The 18894-nt window shown below is 48.7% G+C and overlaps 1 protein-coding gene and 1 long non-coding RNA gene across 3 annotated transcripts in view; one reads left to right on the top strand and one right to left on the bottom strand.

Annotated features, from left to right (window-relative positions):
- Positions 1-15597, top strand: part of LOC125168427 (uncharacterized) — a 27947-nt gene extending 12350 nt beyond the window's left edge. For both annotated transcript variants that reach the window (XR_007153132.1, XR_007153133.1), the window contains exons 2-3: positions 14632-14800; positions 15253-15597. This is a non-coding gene — a long non-coding RNA (uncharacterized LOC125168427). The remainder of the gene's footprint in view (positions 1-14631; positions 14801-15252) is intronic.
- Positions 4130-18894, bottom strand: CILP (cartilage intermediate layer protein). Its single transcript, XM_047863543.1, has 9 exons — positions 17935-18894; positions 16263-16433; positions 14212-14304; positions 13279-13548; positions 11808-11987; positions 11100-11414; positions 9871-9979; positions 9024-9181; positions 4130-7028 (listed from the first exon to the last, which is right to left on the bottom strand). The coding sequence occupies exons 2-9, from the start codon at positions 16321-16323 to the stop codon at positions 4675-4677; spliced, it is 3540 nt and encodes a 1179-aa protein (XP_047719499.1). The 5' UTR covers positions 16324-16433; positions 17935-18894; the 3' UTR covers positions 4130-4674.

Below are 18894 nucleotides of genomic sequence, written 5' to 3'. Positions count from 1 at the left end.
AAGAAGAAAAATGGCCTTAAAACAAGGTCTGAGGTGATAAACAGATAAACCTAAACAAACATTGTACAAAATAATAAATGCTTATTTTGAGCAGCAAAAATACTAAAATAGTTTAAGGGCTGAAGATACAACTAACTTTGACTTTGTTACAATCACCATATATAATAAAAATTCAAGAGAAAGCACTAAAAGAATAACAAAAGTGTAAAACTTCCAAATTAGTATAAGGAAAAGAAATAGAATAAGAAAAATATTACTCAATCCAAAAGCTAACAATAAGAGAAAAAGTGATTTAGAAAGAAACCATCAAGTAAGATGGTAAAATCATATCTAAACATAACTATAATCACCATATGTATTTAATAAACTCACCAGTTATATACAGATTTTTAGATTTACTAAAACAAACTAAAATCCAGCTATAATGCTGCTTACAAGAAACACATCTTTTAAAGGATACAGAGGGGTGCCTGGGTGGCTCAGTCAGTTCAGCTCAGGTCATGATCTTGCAGCTCTTGAGTTCGAGCCTGGTGTCTGACTGTGCTGACAGCTCAGAGCCTGGAGCCTACTTCAGATTCTGTGTCTCCCTCTCTGTCTGCCCCTCCCCGCTTGCACCTGTCTGTCTCTCTCAAAAATAAATAAGCATTAAAAAATAAAAATAAGTAAAAGGATACAGAAGGTTAAAAGTAAGAGATATGAGCAACTACTAATCCAAAGAAAGTTGGGAGCTATATTATTAGACAAAACAGGCTTTAAGACAAAAAAGCATGATAGGAACAAAGAACGTAACTACATAATGATAAAAATTAAACTTGCAAGAAAGCACAAAGATTCAATACTTAATATGCATCCATTAAAAGAGCAAAATATATAAAGCTGAAATTTAATCACAAGGACAAATTACATGCACCATCTAGTAGAAGATTTCAACACATGCCTTATTAACTGAACTGAACAATTAACAAGTTTGAGTTAATGGTTCTATGTAGAGCCTGGCACCCAATGATTAGAGAATACACTTTGTTTTCTCCCAGCTGCACAAAGAAACTACCAAAACTGACCAAGTACTAGGTCACGAAAAAAGATTCTACAGATTTCAAAAAACAGGTACCACACAGATCTTATTTAATGTATTTAAAATCCCCTGATGTTTGGAAATGAAAAATCCTGAGCTCCCAGTAAACCCACTATCTGCTCACTATCCCACTGAAGTATTCACCTTTTGGGGTGTCTCCACAACTCATCAGGATTCCTTTTCTTGAATTTCTGCCACCTCCCCCAGCAACCATCACTGTATAATAGGACTGCCCTTTAATGCCCCTACCCCCCATTATGGCCACGTTGATTGGACCAGAGATGGAGTGCTGATTCAAACTGGGCCAATCAGTTGCTCTCTTCAAGGAATCTGGGCTTAGAGCAGAGCTCTTCTTTGACTTGAGGAGATGACCACCTCTCCTATGAACCCTGGGGAGCAGAGAAACCTGATCTGCAAAGAGAAACTAAGGGATCCTGCAGAGTAGAGACCACACTATGACAGGGAAAGGCTGAGAAATAGACTGGCCAGAGGGACCTGGAAAGCTAAGACAGAGAGCTAGAAACAAAGAAAATCTGAGACAAAAAGCATGTACAATAAGACTGAGTTAGAGATTGAGAGAGAGCAAAAACCACTGAGAGAATAAAAGAGAATCAAAGCCAGAGAGAGTGATGACCTGGATTCCGATGGCTTTGCAGTGCCCGATTCCATCCTTCATGATGTCTGCTAACATGGCACCCCCTGTTACTTGTAACAAAAGCCTTCAGCGTGCAGTCCCACCTCTGCTCCTCAGCTCTAGCTGTCCCTTTGCCTGAAACTCCCACCTTCCCTGTTCCTCCTCCAAATTGGCTTAAGTCCTCTCAATCTTTCCAAACCATTCTTGTCCTGACATCTTGGTGATATTTTCCTCTATCACCTCAGCTGCTAAAGCTGTCTAAACTCTAGAGAGCACTCTGCCTGGAAAATGTCCATGCTTGGAAACAAAAGCAGCCTATCTGATTATGCCCTTTCTCCCTGCCATCTGGTATGCATCCTTATACAGTTCATTCTTGGTAACTGGCTGATCAGCCTGTGTACAGCAGGCTGAGACTGAAACCCCAGGGCTTTTCTAAAACGAATGTTCTGTCCACCCAGTGTGTAGAGTCTCCAGAGGGGAAGGAAACACCCGATGAATCATCAGCAGTTTGATGAAGCAGAGGCATCCAAGAAACTGTTCTCTTAGTCTCACTGAAAATCATGGAAAAGACTTTAGAGATGGTTTAGTTTCTAATCTAGATCAACTCCTTCATTAAAAAAATTCATTCGTTCATTCATTCATTCATTCATTCATTCATTTTTGAGATATAGTTGACATATCATATTTTAAGTATACAACCAACTCTTTCATTTATAGATGAGGAAAATGAAGTCTTGGGGAAACCAAAGTCACACTGCTAGCAGGGAGCATATCTGTCTTTAGAAGCAAGATGCTTAGAAATTAGGTAACATGAGTTCAACTTGATAGTGTTTCCTTGTCTGAAAGAGAGTTATCTGCCATCCCTTCTCAGCCTCTACCCCTGTTTTTGCATAAGCTGTTTTCTGCTTGTGCCATTGAGCCTGACAGCCATATCTTCAGCAGACCAGCTCCTAGCTATCATTCAAATTAGATGTCACCTCCCCCAAGAAACCTCCTCTGACCACCAAGTCTGACCACAAGACCTCCAAGTCTGGTGCCACCATGTGTAGCGTATTTTATATACACACGAAAGCCTCTCTGCTTGCACACGTGGTTTGGCATACAGTAGGCACTCAATAAATATTTGGTGAGTGAAGAAAAGCATCAGGTACCACTTACCACCTGTTGAAGTCCATTTATTCAGCACCTCAGTGGAAAACAGAAAAGGAAGGGCATGGGGTGAGAGCCCAATCAGCTCACTTTTCCTAGCACCTCCTCTTTGTGAGTTTGAAGGGAACTGGGTTGTCAGGTTGAAGCACCATGCACTCACTCCTGAAGCAGGGAGGCATCTGTTCTGCAGTTAGCTAAAGAGTGACCCCTCAGCAAGGACAGTCAAGCTTCCCAAATAGTCAATGATGGCTGCTCCCTGGGAAGTGTAGTCTGGAAGCAGGTCAAGGAATAATCACAAGGCCACTAGGCCCCAGACCTGCATTCACTCACTTTCTTGGAGTTCATGAGAATGGGGTCCTCAGCCAGAGAAATTTCTAATTGATTGTGAAGCAAACCCTTGGGAGCTGGGCAGATACTCTTCCAAGAGTATAAACGTCCAGTCCAGGCCAGAGGTGGCCAAGAGGAGCTGCAACTCCAGGAAATCAAAGAAAGCTTTTTATCTTGATTATAAATGATGCCCTCTCTTCCCCCAGGCTCCAGGGCCTCTTTTCTGTCCTCTGGACAGATTCTGGAGGGGTTGGGAGAGGGGCAGTCTACATCTTACCCAATGCCATGTTCCACCGCCCTGACTCTAGATGCCTCCAAGATTACTCTGGTGCCAACCACTGGCCTCTGGTTTACTATTTTAAACCAAATACTTTTTCCAATAACAAAGCCCTGTCCATTTGGACTAGTTGTTTTACTCAAGGGACACAACAGAGATGTGGTATCTGGAAAAGGTGGGCGTCTTTAGAAGAGCTTGGAATTAAAAAAAAAAAAAGAAAAAGCCCATCATTTCTGAGTGAGATCAGCCAGCACAGCTGGAGAAGGCAGCAGGCTATGGGGGGTTGCTGAAGGAGCACTCGGCCAGCTTGCCAGACCCTGGGCCAAGCCATTGTATAAGCTCCCCAGTATTGGAAAGAAAGAAAGAAAAAAAAAATGGGACATGTTTTTAGCTTTGCTCAGGAGCCCAGAACATACTCACAACTCCAGGAATCTTTGTTCTTCTCTGCAAGTGGAAAATATGATCCATGAGAACAAACTTGACCGCTGGAGCGTATGCCTAGTTACTCAACCCTGTAACAGGAGGTGGGGGTGGGGGGTGAGCCGTGCCTCATGCCACCTTGTGACCACTTTCCAGAGTCTCCTCTGTCCCTCTGAGCAGCTGGCTCACTTTAATAGTTAAGAGACAGGACAGGGGCCTGAAAAACAAGTACAAAATGTGCATTTATTGACGGTTGCTCTGGGGTACACTGGGCTTCTAGCAAGAACAAAAGTAGATGTAAAGGGAAATGCAGAGTTCCAAATTCAAGTAAAAATATTGTAGTTTATTTCTTTATTTCACCACCGTTTATATGCATGAACTGTGATGGAGGCCTTGCTTACATCCTATAGACCAAGGCCAAGAAATATGCCTTATATTGGTTAGTTGATCTTTAACATCAGATTATCATTATTGTAGAAGTGAGCAAAACCCCGCAAAAAGAAAAGGAAGTACATTTTCATTGATGGGCACAGACTTTACCACTGGTCATTTTCTTGTGTTTCTTTTAAAGAACAGGACAAAAGGACTTTATTTTGCCATTTTTGGGGCTCTGTGCAAATCAGTATCATGGAATAAAGACAGTAAATAAAGGCATGAAGAAACCAAAACAAGCAAACTGCACCAGAACAGATGTGCTTAAATTAACCAAGTGACAGTTTATGCATCAGTCTCACAATGGCTGTTGCATGGGGTGGGGGAAGAGAAGTACCATAAGACTTAGTTGCTCAAAGGCTACTGAGCAACCCCAAGAAACCTCAGAGAGGCGGCCCCTTCACGCCAGCTCTGGCTACCCCTACTTGCCCGTTGCTGTCTCCTTGAGGGCACTCTTCCTCTGACAGTGTTTGCGGCAGGGGTGCGGACGGGGGTGCTTTGGAGGTACTGGAAGGCACTCTGGCGGCCCACCTGCCTCTCTGCACAGTTAAAAGTGAGGGCCACTCCCACATTGCTCTTCATGACTCTGGAGGAGCCATCGGATGTGCCATCAAAGCACCGGCCAAGTGCAATCTCCTTGGCAGTGCGAGGGTCCTGATCAGTGACGGTATAGATGCCATAGTTGTGGCCCAGTGGATCTAGGGGTGCCAGCATGGTGTATTCACTGGTGTCATTGTTGACTGCTAGTGGTAGGTGGTTGACCAGGTACTCATGAAGCATGGAGTTTACGCTGGCTCGATGGCAACTGCCCTGAGGGATGACCTTCACCAGTGTACGGTCCACACGGTCCTGGTCATAGAGCATGCCACTGCACTTGAACTCTAAACAGGCAGATGAGACATTGGGTTGGTCCCTGTCCCGTGTGCTCTTCACATCCCGGATTCCGTACAACTTTCCCACTGTCTGCCGGTGAGTGCCCCCCATGTTGCGGGAGCGCACATTCACTTCCACTGGCCCCACAATCTTCACCTTGATGTAGCAGGCCCTGAACTCCATTGGCTTGGGCCACCATGCCAGGTAGTCTTCAGTCCAGCTCATAGGGTCATCCTCGTTGAAGGGGACAGTGTTGTAGTCATACCGATCCCCCTCAATCTGATAGAACCGGAAGTGGGGTGCACTGGGTGGTGCCTCCTCACATGCCCGGAGGTTCTCAAAAGCATAGATGGGCCCATTGCTCTCCTCAGCTGAGTTGGGCCTTGGCTTGGCCATGCTGATCTGAAAAGCTGTCTTCTTAACCCGTGGGTCCTCATGGTCTGTCCGACGGTACTTGAGCTTATTGAGATAGGGCTGAGGGACACCAATAGCATTGGGGTTGAATTTAGGAGAAGATTGCACTGCTTCCAGTTCTTCCCCAGCCAGGCTTGCCAAGACATAGGCGGAATAGGCATCGGGGGACTGGTCATCACAGAAGGCAGGCACACAGGCCCCGTTGGGGCCTGTGATGACACTGTCAAAGCGTCCCCAGGCCCTGGGGTTGGATGAGAAGCCAGCCCTGGGCTCCAGGTTGATCACAGAGACCACAACCCCCTGGATCTGCTCACTGGGCAAGAACCGCTCACTCCGGTAGGCCCTAACCTTGATAAAGCACCTCCTGCTTTCTGGGACATCCAGATTAAAGAGTCTCCTTTCACGGATCTCCATGTTTCCCACCAGGAAGGTTCTCTCTTCCCTTTTGCTCCGCTTTTGGCTTTCAAATTTGAAGTCACCTTCCTCCTCCCACAACCCTGTATCTGGATTGAGCGACCAGAGTTTCATTGTGGGCACGTGCTCTGGCATCTTGATCTGGGTTGAGTCAAGGTGGACCTTCACCTTGCCAACATTAAGTGACTCTGAGGTGGCCTCATCCGTGAAGTCCACAGAGAACATACCATATGTCCGAAGGGGGAAGGTGTCTCCTTCATCATTGATGAAGTTCAGATCACTCTGGGCAGTTGTGGCTGTGGAAATATTCCGGGGATCCAGGAAGGTCACACTGGCCTTTACTTTCCCTGTGTAGGGCTCCCCGTTCCTCCTGTAGAAACTCTTGGATGGGATCTCCAACTCTCCCACAGGGTCTTCACCAGCCACCTCCCCTAGGGGGATAATGTTGGTGTCCATGGCCTCCAAGGTGATGGGCTCTTTCTTCCGAAGCACCTTGATCTCATGGAATACCGTACTCCCCTTCTTGTTGAAGGGCAGCACTTTAGTGGTGTTGACAAATTTCTGGAACCTGTCCACAAATGTGAGCACCAGCCTCTCAGTGTCCTGGGGGACATGGAGGGTAAAAGTGCCCTTGTAGCCAGTCATGCTCACACGGTTGCTCCCCATGTACACATGGCCAAAGCGCATGGGTTCCCCATTGTCAGCAGCACTGACACGGCCACGCACAATACTCCGAGTCTCTGTACACCGCTGGCAGCTGCACTCCGTGGCCACCTTGGTGGGCAGCGTGTACCCACTGCACTGGATCTCCCTCTCCTGTGTTTTGGAGATGCCACAGCAGTTCTCCACAGCATCCCGGCACCTGATCCCATTATCCTGCTGCCCTGCACAGGTCTTGATAGGACAATGGCCCACGTCATAATAGAAGGAGTTTGTGGCATTCTGGAAGCAATCATGGGGCAGCCGGATAAGGTAGCTCTCAGGAGTGGGGTTGCAAGGAGTCTCATAAGGGGCTGTGGAGGGAAATGGTATGAATATTAAAAGTGAGTTCACGTCCTACACAAAGGGTATCCTTACCTCACCTCTCTGCAGTGCCTTATGGTTTTCAAACCATATGGTTTGGCTTGCATATCCATGCTCCCGATTCTCCTGAATTTTTCTGAGGGAGATGGAATAGCTATTATTTTTTTCAATGTTTATTTTTGAGAGAGAGAGAAAGACAGAGCGTGAGCAGGGGAGGGGCAGAGAGGGAGACACGGAATCCAAAGCAGGCTCCAGGCTCTGAGCTGTCAGCACAGAGCCTGATGAGGGGCTAAAATTCAGGGACCATGAGATCATGACCTGAGCTGAAGTTGGACGCTTAACAGACTGAGCAACCCAACCACCCTGGAATCGCTATTATAATCCCATTTTATACATGGGGAAACAGAGCTGGTTGCTGAGACCATCAGAGTCATGGTTCTCAATAAGGGGTCTTGAAAATTTGTGAGATTGTTTTGAGTTACGACTAAAATTGGGAGTGCTACTGGCATTTAGTCAGGGGTGGGGGGCATTGTTGCTCTGTGTCCTGTAATGCTTGGCACTGTTCTGCATTAAGAATTTTTCTGGCACCTGGGTGGCTCAGTTGGTTAAGCCTCTGACTTCAGCTCAAGTCATGATCTCCCGGTTCATGAGTTCGAGCCCTGTGTTGGACTCTGTGCTGACAGCTCAGAGCCTGGAACTGCTTCAGATTTCTGTGTCTACCTCTCTCTCTGCCCCTCCCCCGCCCGTTCTCACTCTCTTTCTCTTTTTCTCTCAAAAATAAATAAAAACATTAAAAAAAAAAAGAATTTTTCTGCATCCTGCATGATGTTCACATATCCCAGCAGACATTCATGTAGGTAGAAAGCCTGTTTAAAATGATCAGAGCCTACAATTTTGTATGTGGCTTTAACTATATGTTGAATTTTTAAAAACTGTAACTACCATATAAATCAAGCTAAGATCATACCTTGTTTAGCTTGGAACAATACCAAGAACTTTTCCTTGGTTCAGAAAAACCATGTACCTGCAGTGACATTAGCCAAGGAATGTGAAGCACCAAAATGATACCTCTGGATCCATCAGGATTCGTAGCTGTCACATTCATGGTGACTGGATTGAAGTGCAAGTGTCTGACCACTTGGTTAGCCTTCTCATGTCCTTATGCCAAAACATTTACACAATGAAATACATACTTTTTTCTATTAAAGTTATTTTATTTCACCCTTATGTTATAGTTAGGGCCATGTACATATATATTTGGAAATTATGTATAGTTATTATCAGTTTAACTTCAGAATGGTAAAGCAGTGTTAAAGTTAATTGTAATAAGTGGGAGCATTGATATTATGGATTGGGAACCACTGCAGAGGGGGCTCCACACTTCCTCTGCAGAGGTCCAAATGCCCTGTGTCCTGTCTGCCTGAGGTCTGTTGCTCAACCTTCTTGGAGTCTGTGATATATTGCAGAGTCCTTCCAATAACTTTCTCTTTTCTGCCTTTTGTTTGGTCTTGTTTAGGCTAATTATTAAGATATCTTCCTCCCCACCCTGCTTCCACTTTGCAAGTACAGGTTCTCGATTGGTCTTGGCCTGGAGTCTCTCCCCCTCAAGATCACTTCTTAAAGCTGGCTCTAGTCAGGTCACCCTTTCCTGTAAACCTTAGCTCACGTAAAGCTGCCCCCTCAAGCAGTCACCCATGATCACTCACACTGGAAGATCTCTGTGTCTCATCTCTAGAATCCATGGCCTTTTATCTCCTGTTTCAGGGCATTTTTCTATCTTTACTTATTTGTGTCTTATTTATATTTCTTCACCCTTCCTGAACTGGCAGCTCTATGAAGGTAGGATTCAGGCCTGTGACATCTTTATGTCCTTGAGGACAGAGCACTGTGCTCAACGCAGAAAAGCCCAGGCTATTACTGCCCAGATATGCCCACTGGGGTGCTCCCCCGCCCCGTGCCAGACTCGGGGATGCTGACAGGCTTACCTATGACAATCAGCTGGGCAACCTGGGACTTCATAGCCCCAGCATCACTCTGGGCCTTACAAAAGTACTCGCCAGCCTGGTCTTGCCGCAGGTTCCTCAGCACCAGCTTGCTCTCATGCTTGTAGAGGGATGGGTCCAGCAGCGTGTCATTGTGGTACCTGCAAGGAATGGAGAGGGGAAGCCTGAGGGGACAGTGGGAGGGCATGTATCCCTGGGGAGAGTGCCAGGAGCAAGCAGTCAGGGAGACAGATGATGGATGGGGCTCTGTAGATGACTCAGCTCATCCAAGAGTACTGACTGACCTGGGAGCCAAGAGACTTGATTCTGAGTCCCAGCCTCACTACTAACTGGCTGTGGATCCTTGGACAATTCATCTCATCTCTCAGAGCTTCAACCTCCTGGTCTGTAAAATGGGGATGGTGATCCCTAGCTGACTTCACACAACTGTTGGGAGCATCAGACAAGATAATGGCTGTAAAATATCTGTGAAGGGTATAAGGGACTCACAGCCACTGGGGACTCTGACCTTGTGTGCTTTGGTCAAGGGAAGCAAGGCTGGGGAACTTTGTTCTGTGTCCCAAGGATATGCAAGTCAGAACCCTGAGTCCAGAGCTGCTCTGTGGGGATCCCAGCTTCAAGAGGGTAATGACAGGGCTTCCTGGTTGTCCGGGAGGCCTCAACCTTGCTGGCTCCCACTTGCAAATGCCGATTTATGGGCTCTGTGCCAGGGCCTTACTAATAACTCTATTCTATTCATTATTATTACAATTAATAAGTCCAGACCCAATGCAAAAAAGATCTGGTTTCCAAGAAAAAACTTGGGTAAGGTAGCTGGCAGAACACTCACCAGAAATACTTGTCTGGACTGGGCTTCCCTGTGGCCTTACAGCACAAGGACACGCTCTGCCCAGCTCTCCGTGCCTTTGTCTCGGGGTTCATCACGATGTATGGAGTCTCTGGGAGAGAAGACAAGAAATGGTGATTTGGTTTTTTTCTTTGTGGCTGACTGTCTAGAGCCTCGCCCCTCAAGTTCTTTGTCATGTGTTAAAATTGTATGACTTTATGCCTACTCCCACCCCCGGCTCCTCTCTAAGGGAACTGGTCCAGAATGGAGTCCACCCCCTTGGCCTAGGACCAGCTTCTGTGGCCTTTCAAGCAGCATTTGGGTGGGGCAGTAAAGAATCAAGGGGACCTCGTGTGAACCAAGCTTCCCAAGCACTTCTGTTGGGACAGAGCTGGCTGTTTTGAATAGTGCAATACTCCCATTCTGCTGCCTCCAGCAGAATTTTCTGGCCATCTTTAGATAACGTGGCCAGGGAAGAACTCATACATTTGAGGGAGCAAGCCATGTCAACATCTGTGGGAACAATTCTCCAAGCAGAGTATATAGCAAGTGCAAAGGCCCTGAGGCAGGGCTGGAGTAGAATAACTCTGTGGGGGTGGAAGGGAGAATAATGGAAGAAGAGCAGAGAAGTAGTGGGGGAGCCAGATGATGTAGATCCTTGTGGGTCATGGTAAGGATTTGGAATTTTACTCTGTATGCTGGGAAGCCAGATCTTAGCACTACGATCCCTTTATTTAAATTTTTTTTTTCAACGTTTATTTATTTTTGGGACAGAGAGACACAGAGCATGAACGGGGGAGGGGCAGAGAGAGAGGGAGACACAGAATCAGAAACAGGCTCCAGGCTCTGAGCCATCAGCCCAGAGCCTGACGCGGGGCTCGAACTCACAGACCGCGAGATCGTGACCTGGCTGAAGTCGGACGCTTAACCGACTGCGCCACCCAGGCGCCCCATACGATCCCTTTATTTAAAAGTCCAGGGTGCCTGGGTGGCTCAGTCGGTTAAGCATCTGACTTCGGCTCAGGTCATGATCTCATGCTTTGTGAGTTCAAGTCTCGCATCAGGCTCTGTGCTGACAGCTCGGAGCCTGGAGCCTGCTTCAGATTCTGTGTCTCCCTCTCTGCCCCTCCCCCACTCATGCTCTGTCTCTCTCTGTCTCTCAAAAATAAATGTTAAAAAAAAAAAAAAAAAAGTCCAGCCTTCCCGTCCAGCCCTTCCCTGGAGAACAGTACCTGCCCTCATGAACTCTGCATTGACAGTGGCTGCCTTTAGGCTGGTCTTGGGCATCGTGAGCATGATGGGGGCAAACTTGGCCTTTGTGATCTTCAGAATGCTTTTGCCATCAGGGCACACGCCAGGGACTCGGAACCTCCCACTGCTGTCTGTCTTGGTCAGTGGCTTAGGTGTCTTGGTCAGCAGGTAGACAGTGGCCCCTGATGCTGGGGCACCCCCAGGTAGGGAGACAGTTCCGTGTAGCATGAAGTCCTGGCACATGCAGGCATCGCAGTCGGCATTCACCTGGCCCATGGGGCAGGTCATATCACAGGCTGTAAAAGAAGGGGCCACATCAGGAGGGCTCATATGGACTCTGGCCCTCCTTCAGGCACATATCAGCCTGTGGACTCACATATGCTTCCCCTTCTCCTTAGGTCTTTGTTACCTTTCCATATCAGCCTGAGTGACTAATTTCTACTCATCCTTCAAGACTTAGCCCAGGACACCTCCTCCAGGAAGCCATCCTTGGTTTTCCTAAGCTATAACTGACCCTGTGCTGTGCTCCCACATTATCCCCTGCATCCCCCTACAGAGTACATTATATAGATACTCATTTAATACTTGAGTGAATGAATGAATCTGTTTCAGTCTGACCCTCTGATCTGTCCTCCTAGACTTTTAGCCTCAGTGGCATGTCTTTCTAGTACCAGGAGCAAGAGCAGTACCTGTACAGGCCTGGTCCATGCAGAGCCGGCCCTCCTCAGAGGCCTCAGTGCACAATGACACTGTCTCCGCCAGGCAGGTGCGTGTTCGGGTCTGGACTCCAGTGTGACCACAAGCAGCAGAACACTTGCTCCAGGGAGACCATGGGCTCCAGATGCGCTCTGTGTCTCTGCGCAGGGACCCTGCAAAGCAGGATCAGCAGACGGTCTGACTTAACCTCCCAAGGGGACTCTGTCAGGAAATGTGACCCTGAGGCTGTTTTTCTCAGAGAGACAGCGTCTCTGCTTATATCATACATGTCATTGATATTTATATTTACTGCAGTGACTTCTCCAACAGATGGAAGTCAAGAGTCTTGAGGAAATGGTGTCTCTAATTTGCACAAAGGTACCATATGGACTAGGCATGGCTCTGAGAGGGACTTTTTGGCCAAGCACTGGGACTTGAGTATGCAGTCCTAGGATGTACAGGGATAGCACCATTTTCCCTCTCCACCAGTGTGGAAACAGCCATATGTTCCTATGGACGCACTCCCTGTGAAGTCCCTGGAAGCCAGGGCCTGGGACCTCAGTGACTCAGATATCAAGTTCCCTCCTCACTTCTGCTCTGAGGCCTGTGTGCAAGAATGGGGACCTCAGACCTTGTCTAGGAGACCTTGCTCAGCCTGAGCTCCCACTATGGATGACTATCACTCCCACTTAGGCCTGCAGGGTTAGGCTGTGTGCACTGGCAGAGTCCCAGGAAGGGAGGGTGGCTATGAGAAGTGGGCAGCCTTGCAGATGGCTCTGTATAATCCTGTGTGGAGAGGGAGGATGTGGAGCATGAACTCTTGGACTCTGCAAACACAGACATGGGTTCAAATCCCAGCTCTCTACCTATTAGCTGTGTAATCGTGAGAAGCTACCTAACCTCTCTGAATCCGGGGTAACTTGCCAAAATGGAGATTCCTCACAGGTCAGTTGTCACTAGTAGATAACCAGCCCAGTGTCTGGCACATAGGAGTTATAATAGAAACTAACACTTAGTGAACATTCACCTGGGTTAAACCCTCTACATTCATTATCTTATTTAATCCTCATAAAATCCCACATCATGATTTACTAATAATTACTAATATTACCCCTGTTCTATTGGCGGAAAACCTGAGTCTCAGAGAGCTTCAGAAAATTTGCCTAAGGAACACAGTTCAGATGGTAGACCCAAGATTCTAACCCATGAAACCCAACTCCAGAGCCTGTGGTCTTCACCACCTTGCCACACACATTCAATAAGTGGGCTGAATGGGAAGTATCCATTACCACAGAACACTCTAGGGAAGATTATGGCTCTCTTGACCCTAATGCGTTATTCTGAGGGAGCTGAAGCCTGTGCGTGTGTGTGATATCCAGAGTTCCCATGGCCACATGCCAATCGTGGCCTCTCCCTGTGCCGAGGCTGCTGGGAGGTTGTGGGTGGGGGACTGTCCAGGCTCACCTGGGGGGCAGAGGAAGCGCACGGTATAATTGGAGCAATTCTGGCCGGGCCTCTGCTCCCTGTTGAGACACCAGAAGCCCTCACGGGGACTGCCATGGACCACCTGGCCAGTGCTGCCTGCAGGCATCCAGTCAGTGGTCCGAGCCTCTAGCCGCAGGGGCCGAGCACACACACGGTCCCCATAGTAGAAGCGAATGGCATCCAGCCGCTCATAGTCACCCTGCCCGCCTGGGTGGTCAATGTTGAACCATGTTGTCCACTCACCAGGACCTGAGAGAGAGAGGCAGGTCAGAGAGGAGCCAGGCCCCAGAGGCCCAGGTGAGCTCCATCCTACTTCCTCCTTAACTCCTGGAAATCACTCATGATATCTCTCATCCACCCCCGATAAGTCTCAGGCCCTATTGTATCTATCTCTCCAGTCTTTTAACCTTCTGCACCTGCCACTCCATTAACACTCTCAGCAGCCTGGCTATACCATGTTAGCAACTCCCTACCTGGTCTCTCTACCTCCAAGTTCCCCCTCCACTCATCTCCACCCCTCCCCAACACTGCAGTCAGGGTGAGCTTTCTCCAGGTGGCTTGGATCACACCACTCCCCAGGCTTAAATCCCTTAGCCAGGCATTCAGGGTGCTGGTGAACTGGCCCTCCAGCTCTTGTCTCTCCATCCTCCTCTCCCACCCTGTCTCCCCTCCAGCCTATGCTCTGGCCCTAGCAAGCTCTATAGCATTCCTGAATATGTCAGGCAGCTTCACATTCTAAGCTATCCTCCTATATACTAGGTCTCTCTGCCTGAACAGAGATGTAGGCCAAACATCTTATAAAAGTGGGTTTCCATGGAAACCATGACATTGTGCCCTGGCTTCAAAGATCTTCCCAGCAAGCTCAGTAAAGACCCCCCTCTCTTGATCCTCCCTGCTCCAGCCACAACTCACTTTCCAGGGAGTCACCAGGCTTGGCAAAGAGGCTGGAGATCCTCTTCCCAGGCTGGACTCTTCTTACCGACTGAGTGAGCATCATCTGCCTCCCTGAGGGAAAGAAGAGGCCAGGACTGTTAGTTACAAGGGCCCAGCAGGGTCCTGCTACCAGCCTCTCAAGATGCAGAGAAGCAAGTGATGTGGTGGATGGAGCATGAATGCTGAACATGGGTTCAAATCTCCACCCTGCCACTAACTGGCTATGCAACCTCACAAAAGCTTTAGTCTTCTAGTTGTGTTTCCCATAACACAGAGCTGCATTAACAGCTGCTACATCATAGGGTTCTGATGCATATTCGGGGTGATAATGAATATAAAGAGACCTGGCACGTAGTGTATGCTCAGCAAATGATGGCTGTCTTTTTGCTCTTGTTCTAGAAATGGATCATTGGATGCTGCTAAGCAGCCAGCGGGCCAGGACTCCTACGTTACGATCTGGGCCTGTCCTTTTTGGCAGAATGGAGCCTTATTTTCCTCATCTGTAAAATGGAGATATTAGTTCCCATCTCGGAGAGTGATGGTCCAGCTGGCATGAGAATTTCATGAGGTAATACAAGTAAACATCTCTGAACTATACAGAGCTTGAGAGTGTGAGCTCCAGAGGCTCTGCCACTTCCTGCTTGACCTTGAGCCAGATGCTTAACTCATTTGACCCCTGTTCCCTCATCATAAAATGAAGATAATAATAGTTCTTGCCTCAGAGGATTGTGGAGATTAAATAAGCTCATTCATAAAATCCACTTAGGACAATGCTTAGCATAGTGTTTGCCCAATAAGTGTTAGCAACTCCTAAGGATGGGTCGAGGGTCTTCAGGCCATAAGCAACTTCCAGTTCCACCCCATCTGGGGTCTCCAGAAGGGGAAGGAGGAGAACAGAAGGCAGCACCAGCTTTAAAAGGCAATTAACTTTTCATGTGAGGAGCCAAATCAGAATTCTCTATGCTGCTTAATTGGGGTGATAGGAGCACTTTTAATCAAACTAATCTGATTTCCCCTCAGATGGCTGAATGTTAATCATCTTCACAAACAGAAGCTGTCAGGGTGGAAAGAGCAAGGTGGGAGGTAGGTACACACAAGTTTCGGCAAGATGCGGAGGCAGCCTTTGTTCCCACACGGGTACTCACAAAGGCTGCAGTGCATGCAGCTTTATAAGAGGGGTTTGAGCATTTTTTGCCTTACTTGAGTATGTGGTTAGCAATCAGGAGAGGAAGGGGAGATGGGAGAGAACACACAGGGCAGTGCTGGGAGCCCTGATGCTTAGATGCACCAGGCAAATTCCCTCTACCTGCCCCTTCAAGAACTCAGTGTCAAGGTGCCTGGGTGGCTCAGTGGGTTAAGCGTCTGACTTTGGCCCAGGTCATGATCTCACAGTTCGTGAGTCTGAGCCCTGCGTTGGCTCTGTGATGACAGCTCAGAGCCTGGAGCCTGCTTTGGATTCTCTCTCTGCCCCTCTCCTGCTTGCGCTCTGTCTCTCCCTCTCTCTCTCGAAACTAAATAAACAGTAATAAAATAAATAAATCAAAAAAAGAACTCAGTGTCACCAGAGGGTGGGGTTCTGGTGTCTGTGAAATTTGGCTGCAGGGTCTAAATGAAATTGAGCTTCAGGCCAGAAGAATTTTTATGAAACTAAAACCAGACCAACTCCCAAACCTGCTTCTGAGACCTCAGTGATCCCTTGTGATTCCCTTTTGCTTTGACGGCCAGGAATCTCAGAGCTAAATTTAGCACTCAGCAGTGATAACCCTTTTATCTTTTTCCCTCCCTTTGAGTGACAGCTAATCCCTCTCCTCATTTAAAAGATTCTGTTCTGTGAGTTTTAATATTGGGAACTATCTCAAATTCTTTGGGGGAAACAAGCAGTGTATAAATTATTAATAAGTTTATAAACCAGCCTGAGGTCTTAAGGCCCTTGCTGAGGCTTATGGCAGATAAACAGTTATGTCCCAGACCAGACATGACTTCACAATGGGAAGTAGAGGCTTGGGAGAGAGCAGATACTTAGCTCGTACCCAACACGGAGGTAACTTCCAGGAGCAGGAAGAAGAACACCCAGGCCTTGGTCCCCACCATCTTTCCCTCAGGCCCTGTGGGGAATATGGGTGAGGAGATGGGTGAGAGTGCTTCAAAGTTAGGTCCTCCTTGGAACGTAGTCCCCTGGGAAGTTTCTCAGATACAGTCACCTGCAAAGAAAAAAAATGCTTATCAAGCTCCACATTTCTGTGTCATCTCTTACGGCTAGAACAGAACTATTTCTTGACCTATCCAGGGTGGAAGGGTAGACAGAATAGTCTTGTGGGAGGTAACACCTGCCCAAGTTGTGAATCTGGGCAGCTTGAGAGGTGCAGAGGCTCAGAATTTGAGTTCAAATATGGCAGACCTGGATTCAGATCCTGGGACCAGGCGCCAGGACCCCGTATCAAGATGGGGCATGAGGGAGAGCAGGGGTGAGGAGGTGCCTTGCCAATGACGAGGGCCCCAGGCTTACTCCCAGCAGCCTCTGGGTGACTCATTCATCACTTCCAAGACCTGGGCTTGGGGGCATGTTTTGCTACCTTTGGTGGGGCTCACACTCTTGCACAAAGGGAGTACGTTAAGACTGTGCAGCCCAGCCCTGACTACAGTGACCCTTCACAGGACAGGCAAGCTGGAGGGCGCAGATGCTTCAGACACACGACCTCCGTGAACACATTCCCAGATGCGCACAGGCTGCAGCTGAAACACATTTCTGGCCTGCTTGTTGGGGCCTGGCTGGGAGTTACACAGCCAGGAGCTCACTGAGGGAGAGCAGAGGGGAACACACTGTGAGAAGCCAGGGCTCCCCAATAACTGCTAAGGATGGGTTAGGGGCTCTAGGAGCGGGGAGAGGAAAGCAGGCACTGCAATAAGGGCAAATATCCACGGGGTGTGGCCCAGGCTCCTTCCAACTCATTTTTATCTCTCCCCAGAGTTCTGGCCAACCCAGAATCTGACCAGTTCCTGGAGATTCAGAAGTGGCTCCCTTTAATGACCAAAGTCTAGGGTGTGGTGGGAAAGGGGAGATTCCTGCTTTCCAGAACAGAAGATCCAAAAGCACTTGGCTGTCCCAGAGAAGAACAAACCAGTCCCACATTGCGGATCCTCTAGCTCTAAGCCTGCTAACCCCCTCTCCCACCTGTTTCTCAGCCAAGAGAACAGAGGCATGGGGTCCCCAAGATCCCCACTGTGTGTCTTACCCCAGGCTCCTAGGCTCTGAGCAGGGAGCTGAATGCTGCTCAGCATTCAGTTGAAGACTGTTCTAGGACTGTCTGGGAGGCCAAGGTGGCTGAGGCACCTTGTGGAAAAATCATTTCCCATCTGGCAGCCCTCAGAAGTTTCCTCAGCATATGCTCTGTTACTTAGGCTCCTCATTCCATGCTCCTCAGAACTCTCGGACAAAGCAGACTGGCTGACCACAAGAAAAAAGCAGGCACCCAGAGGAACAGACCCTGACTGGGACCATTTGAGAGCCCCCGACCTCAGGTGAAGGAGGGGGACGACTTTGGACCAATGGGAGAAAAGAGAGAACTTCAAGGCAGAAACGGGTGGGGGGAAGTGGGGGGACCTTCCCTGGGGGAGATGCAGGGTGGTCAGGGGAGGGCGGGAAGAGCTGAGTGGGGCTGTGGGGTGCAAGCATAGCGTGAGGAAAATGGGAGTGGAGCTTACCGGGGCCTGAGCAGAACTCCTCAGCTGGGGGGTTCAAGTCTTCCTCTCTCCAGCGTCTAGCCGCCAGGCCTTATATAGCACAGCTGGTGGCTCAGCCTGTGGCAGTGCGCCAGAGGAAGCGCAAAGAAACCAGATCTGAGCATGGGGAAGCTCAGCCTCCCCATCCCCTCCCCACGTCCCCCGGAGGAGCTCCCCAGAGGCTGGGATTTCACTTGCAGGGCCTGGGGAGGGGCCAGGTGGGGAGCTGCTTGGGGCTCCACAGGCCAGAGCAGAAAGATGCAAGAGGAGGTAAGGTGGGCACTGGGAGCAGCACTGGGAAAGGGCCAAGGGCTATTCTACATCTGGACAGCATTTCATAGCTCAGGGGGTGGTGTGCTTTTGCCTAAGCTTTGCTTGCTGATCCCCACATTCCCCTGGCCCTGGCCCGCCCATGCAGAGAAAGAACTTTGCTGGTGTTAGCACATACTCCAAACTCTCTTAGGCATACAGATCATCTGCTCTCTCAACTGAGGGTGCCTGGTCTGAGCTGGGTGACTACTCAGCTTCTCTGACCCCCTCAAGGGAAAAGGACAAAGGAATTATGGGACATAGGATGTCACCTGGTGAGAACAGTTCTTCCCTGCCCCTACCTACTTCCACCTGAGTGCCTGTCTATGTCCACTGGACCCCAGAGCCACTGCAGATAGACTCTGAGACCTTGCCAGATGCTCATGTTTGTGCGCGTGTGCATGTGTCTGCCTTCAGTTATGGGGCCCTCCAGCACATGACCAGACTTACCTGTAGGTGGCGTAAGCAGCTGCCTGTGTTTCTGGACTTCAGCAGCCTCCCTGCCAGCAGGAGTCTGCCTATTGTCACAGGCAGCGGTTCTACAGCTTTATCATGCCTTAGAATTCCCTGGAGGGCTAATTGCTGGGCCCCACACCGAGTTTGTGATCTGAGGTGAGGCCTGTGAGTGTATTT

The sequence above is a fragment of the Prionailurus viverrinus genome, chromosome B3, assembly GCF_022837055.1.
Source record: "Prionailurus viverrinus isolate Anna chromosome B3, UM_Priviv_1.0, whole genome shotgun sequence".
Taxonomy (NCBI): domain Eukaryota; kingdom Metazoa; phylum Chordata; class Mammalia; order Carnivora; family Felidae; genus Prionailurus; species Prionailurus viverrinus.
Note: the sequence above shows the minus strand (reverse complement) of the source record. Positions and strands in the feature narration are given on the sequence as shown.

Coding starts and splice junctions, on each gene's coding strand:
- CILP (XM_047863543.1), bottom strand. CDS start 16,323: ATGGTGGGGACCAAGGCCTGGGTGTTCTTCTTCCTGCTCCTGGAAGTT. Junction 14,305..16,262: donor GGAAGTTACCTCCGTGTTGG/GTACGAGCTAAG, acceptor TCTTTCCCTCAG/GGAGGCAGATGATGCTCACT. Junction 9,182..9,870: donor AGTCCAGACAAGTATTTCTG/GTGAGTGTTCTG, acceptor CATTCCTTGCAG/GTACCACAATGACACGCTGC.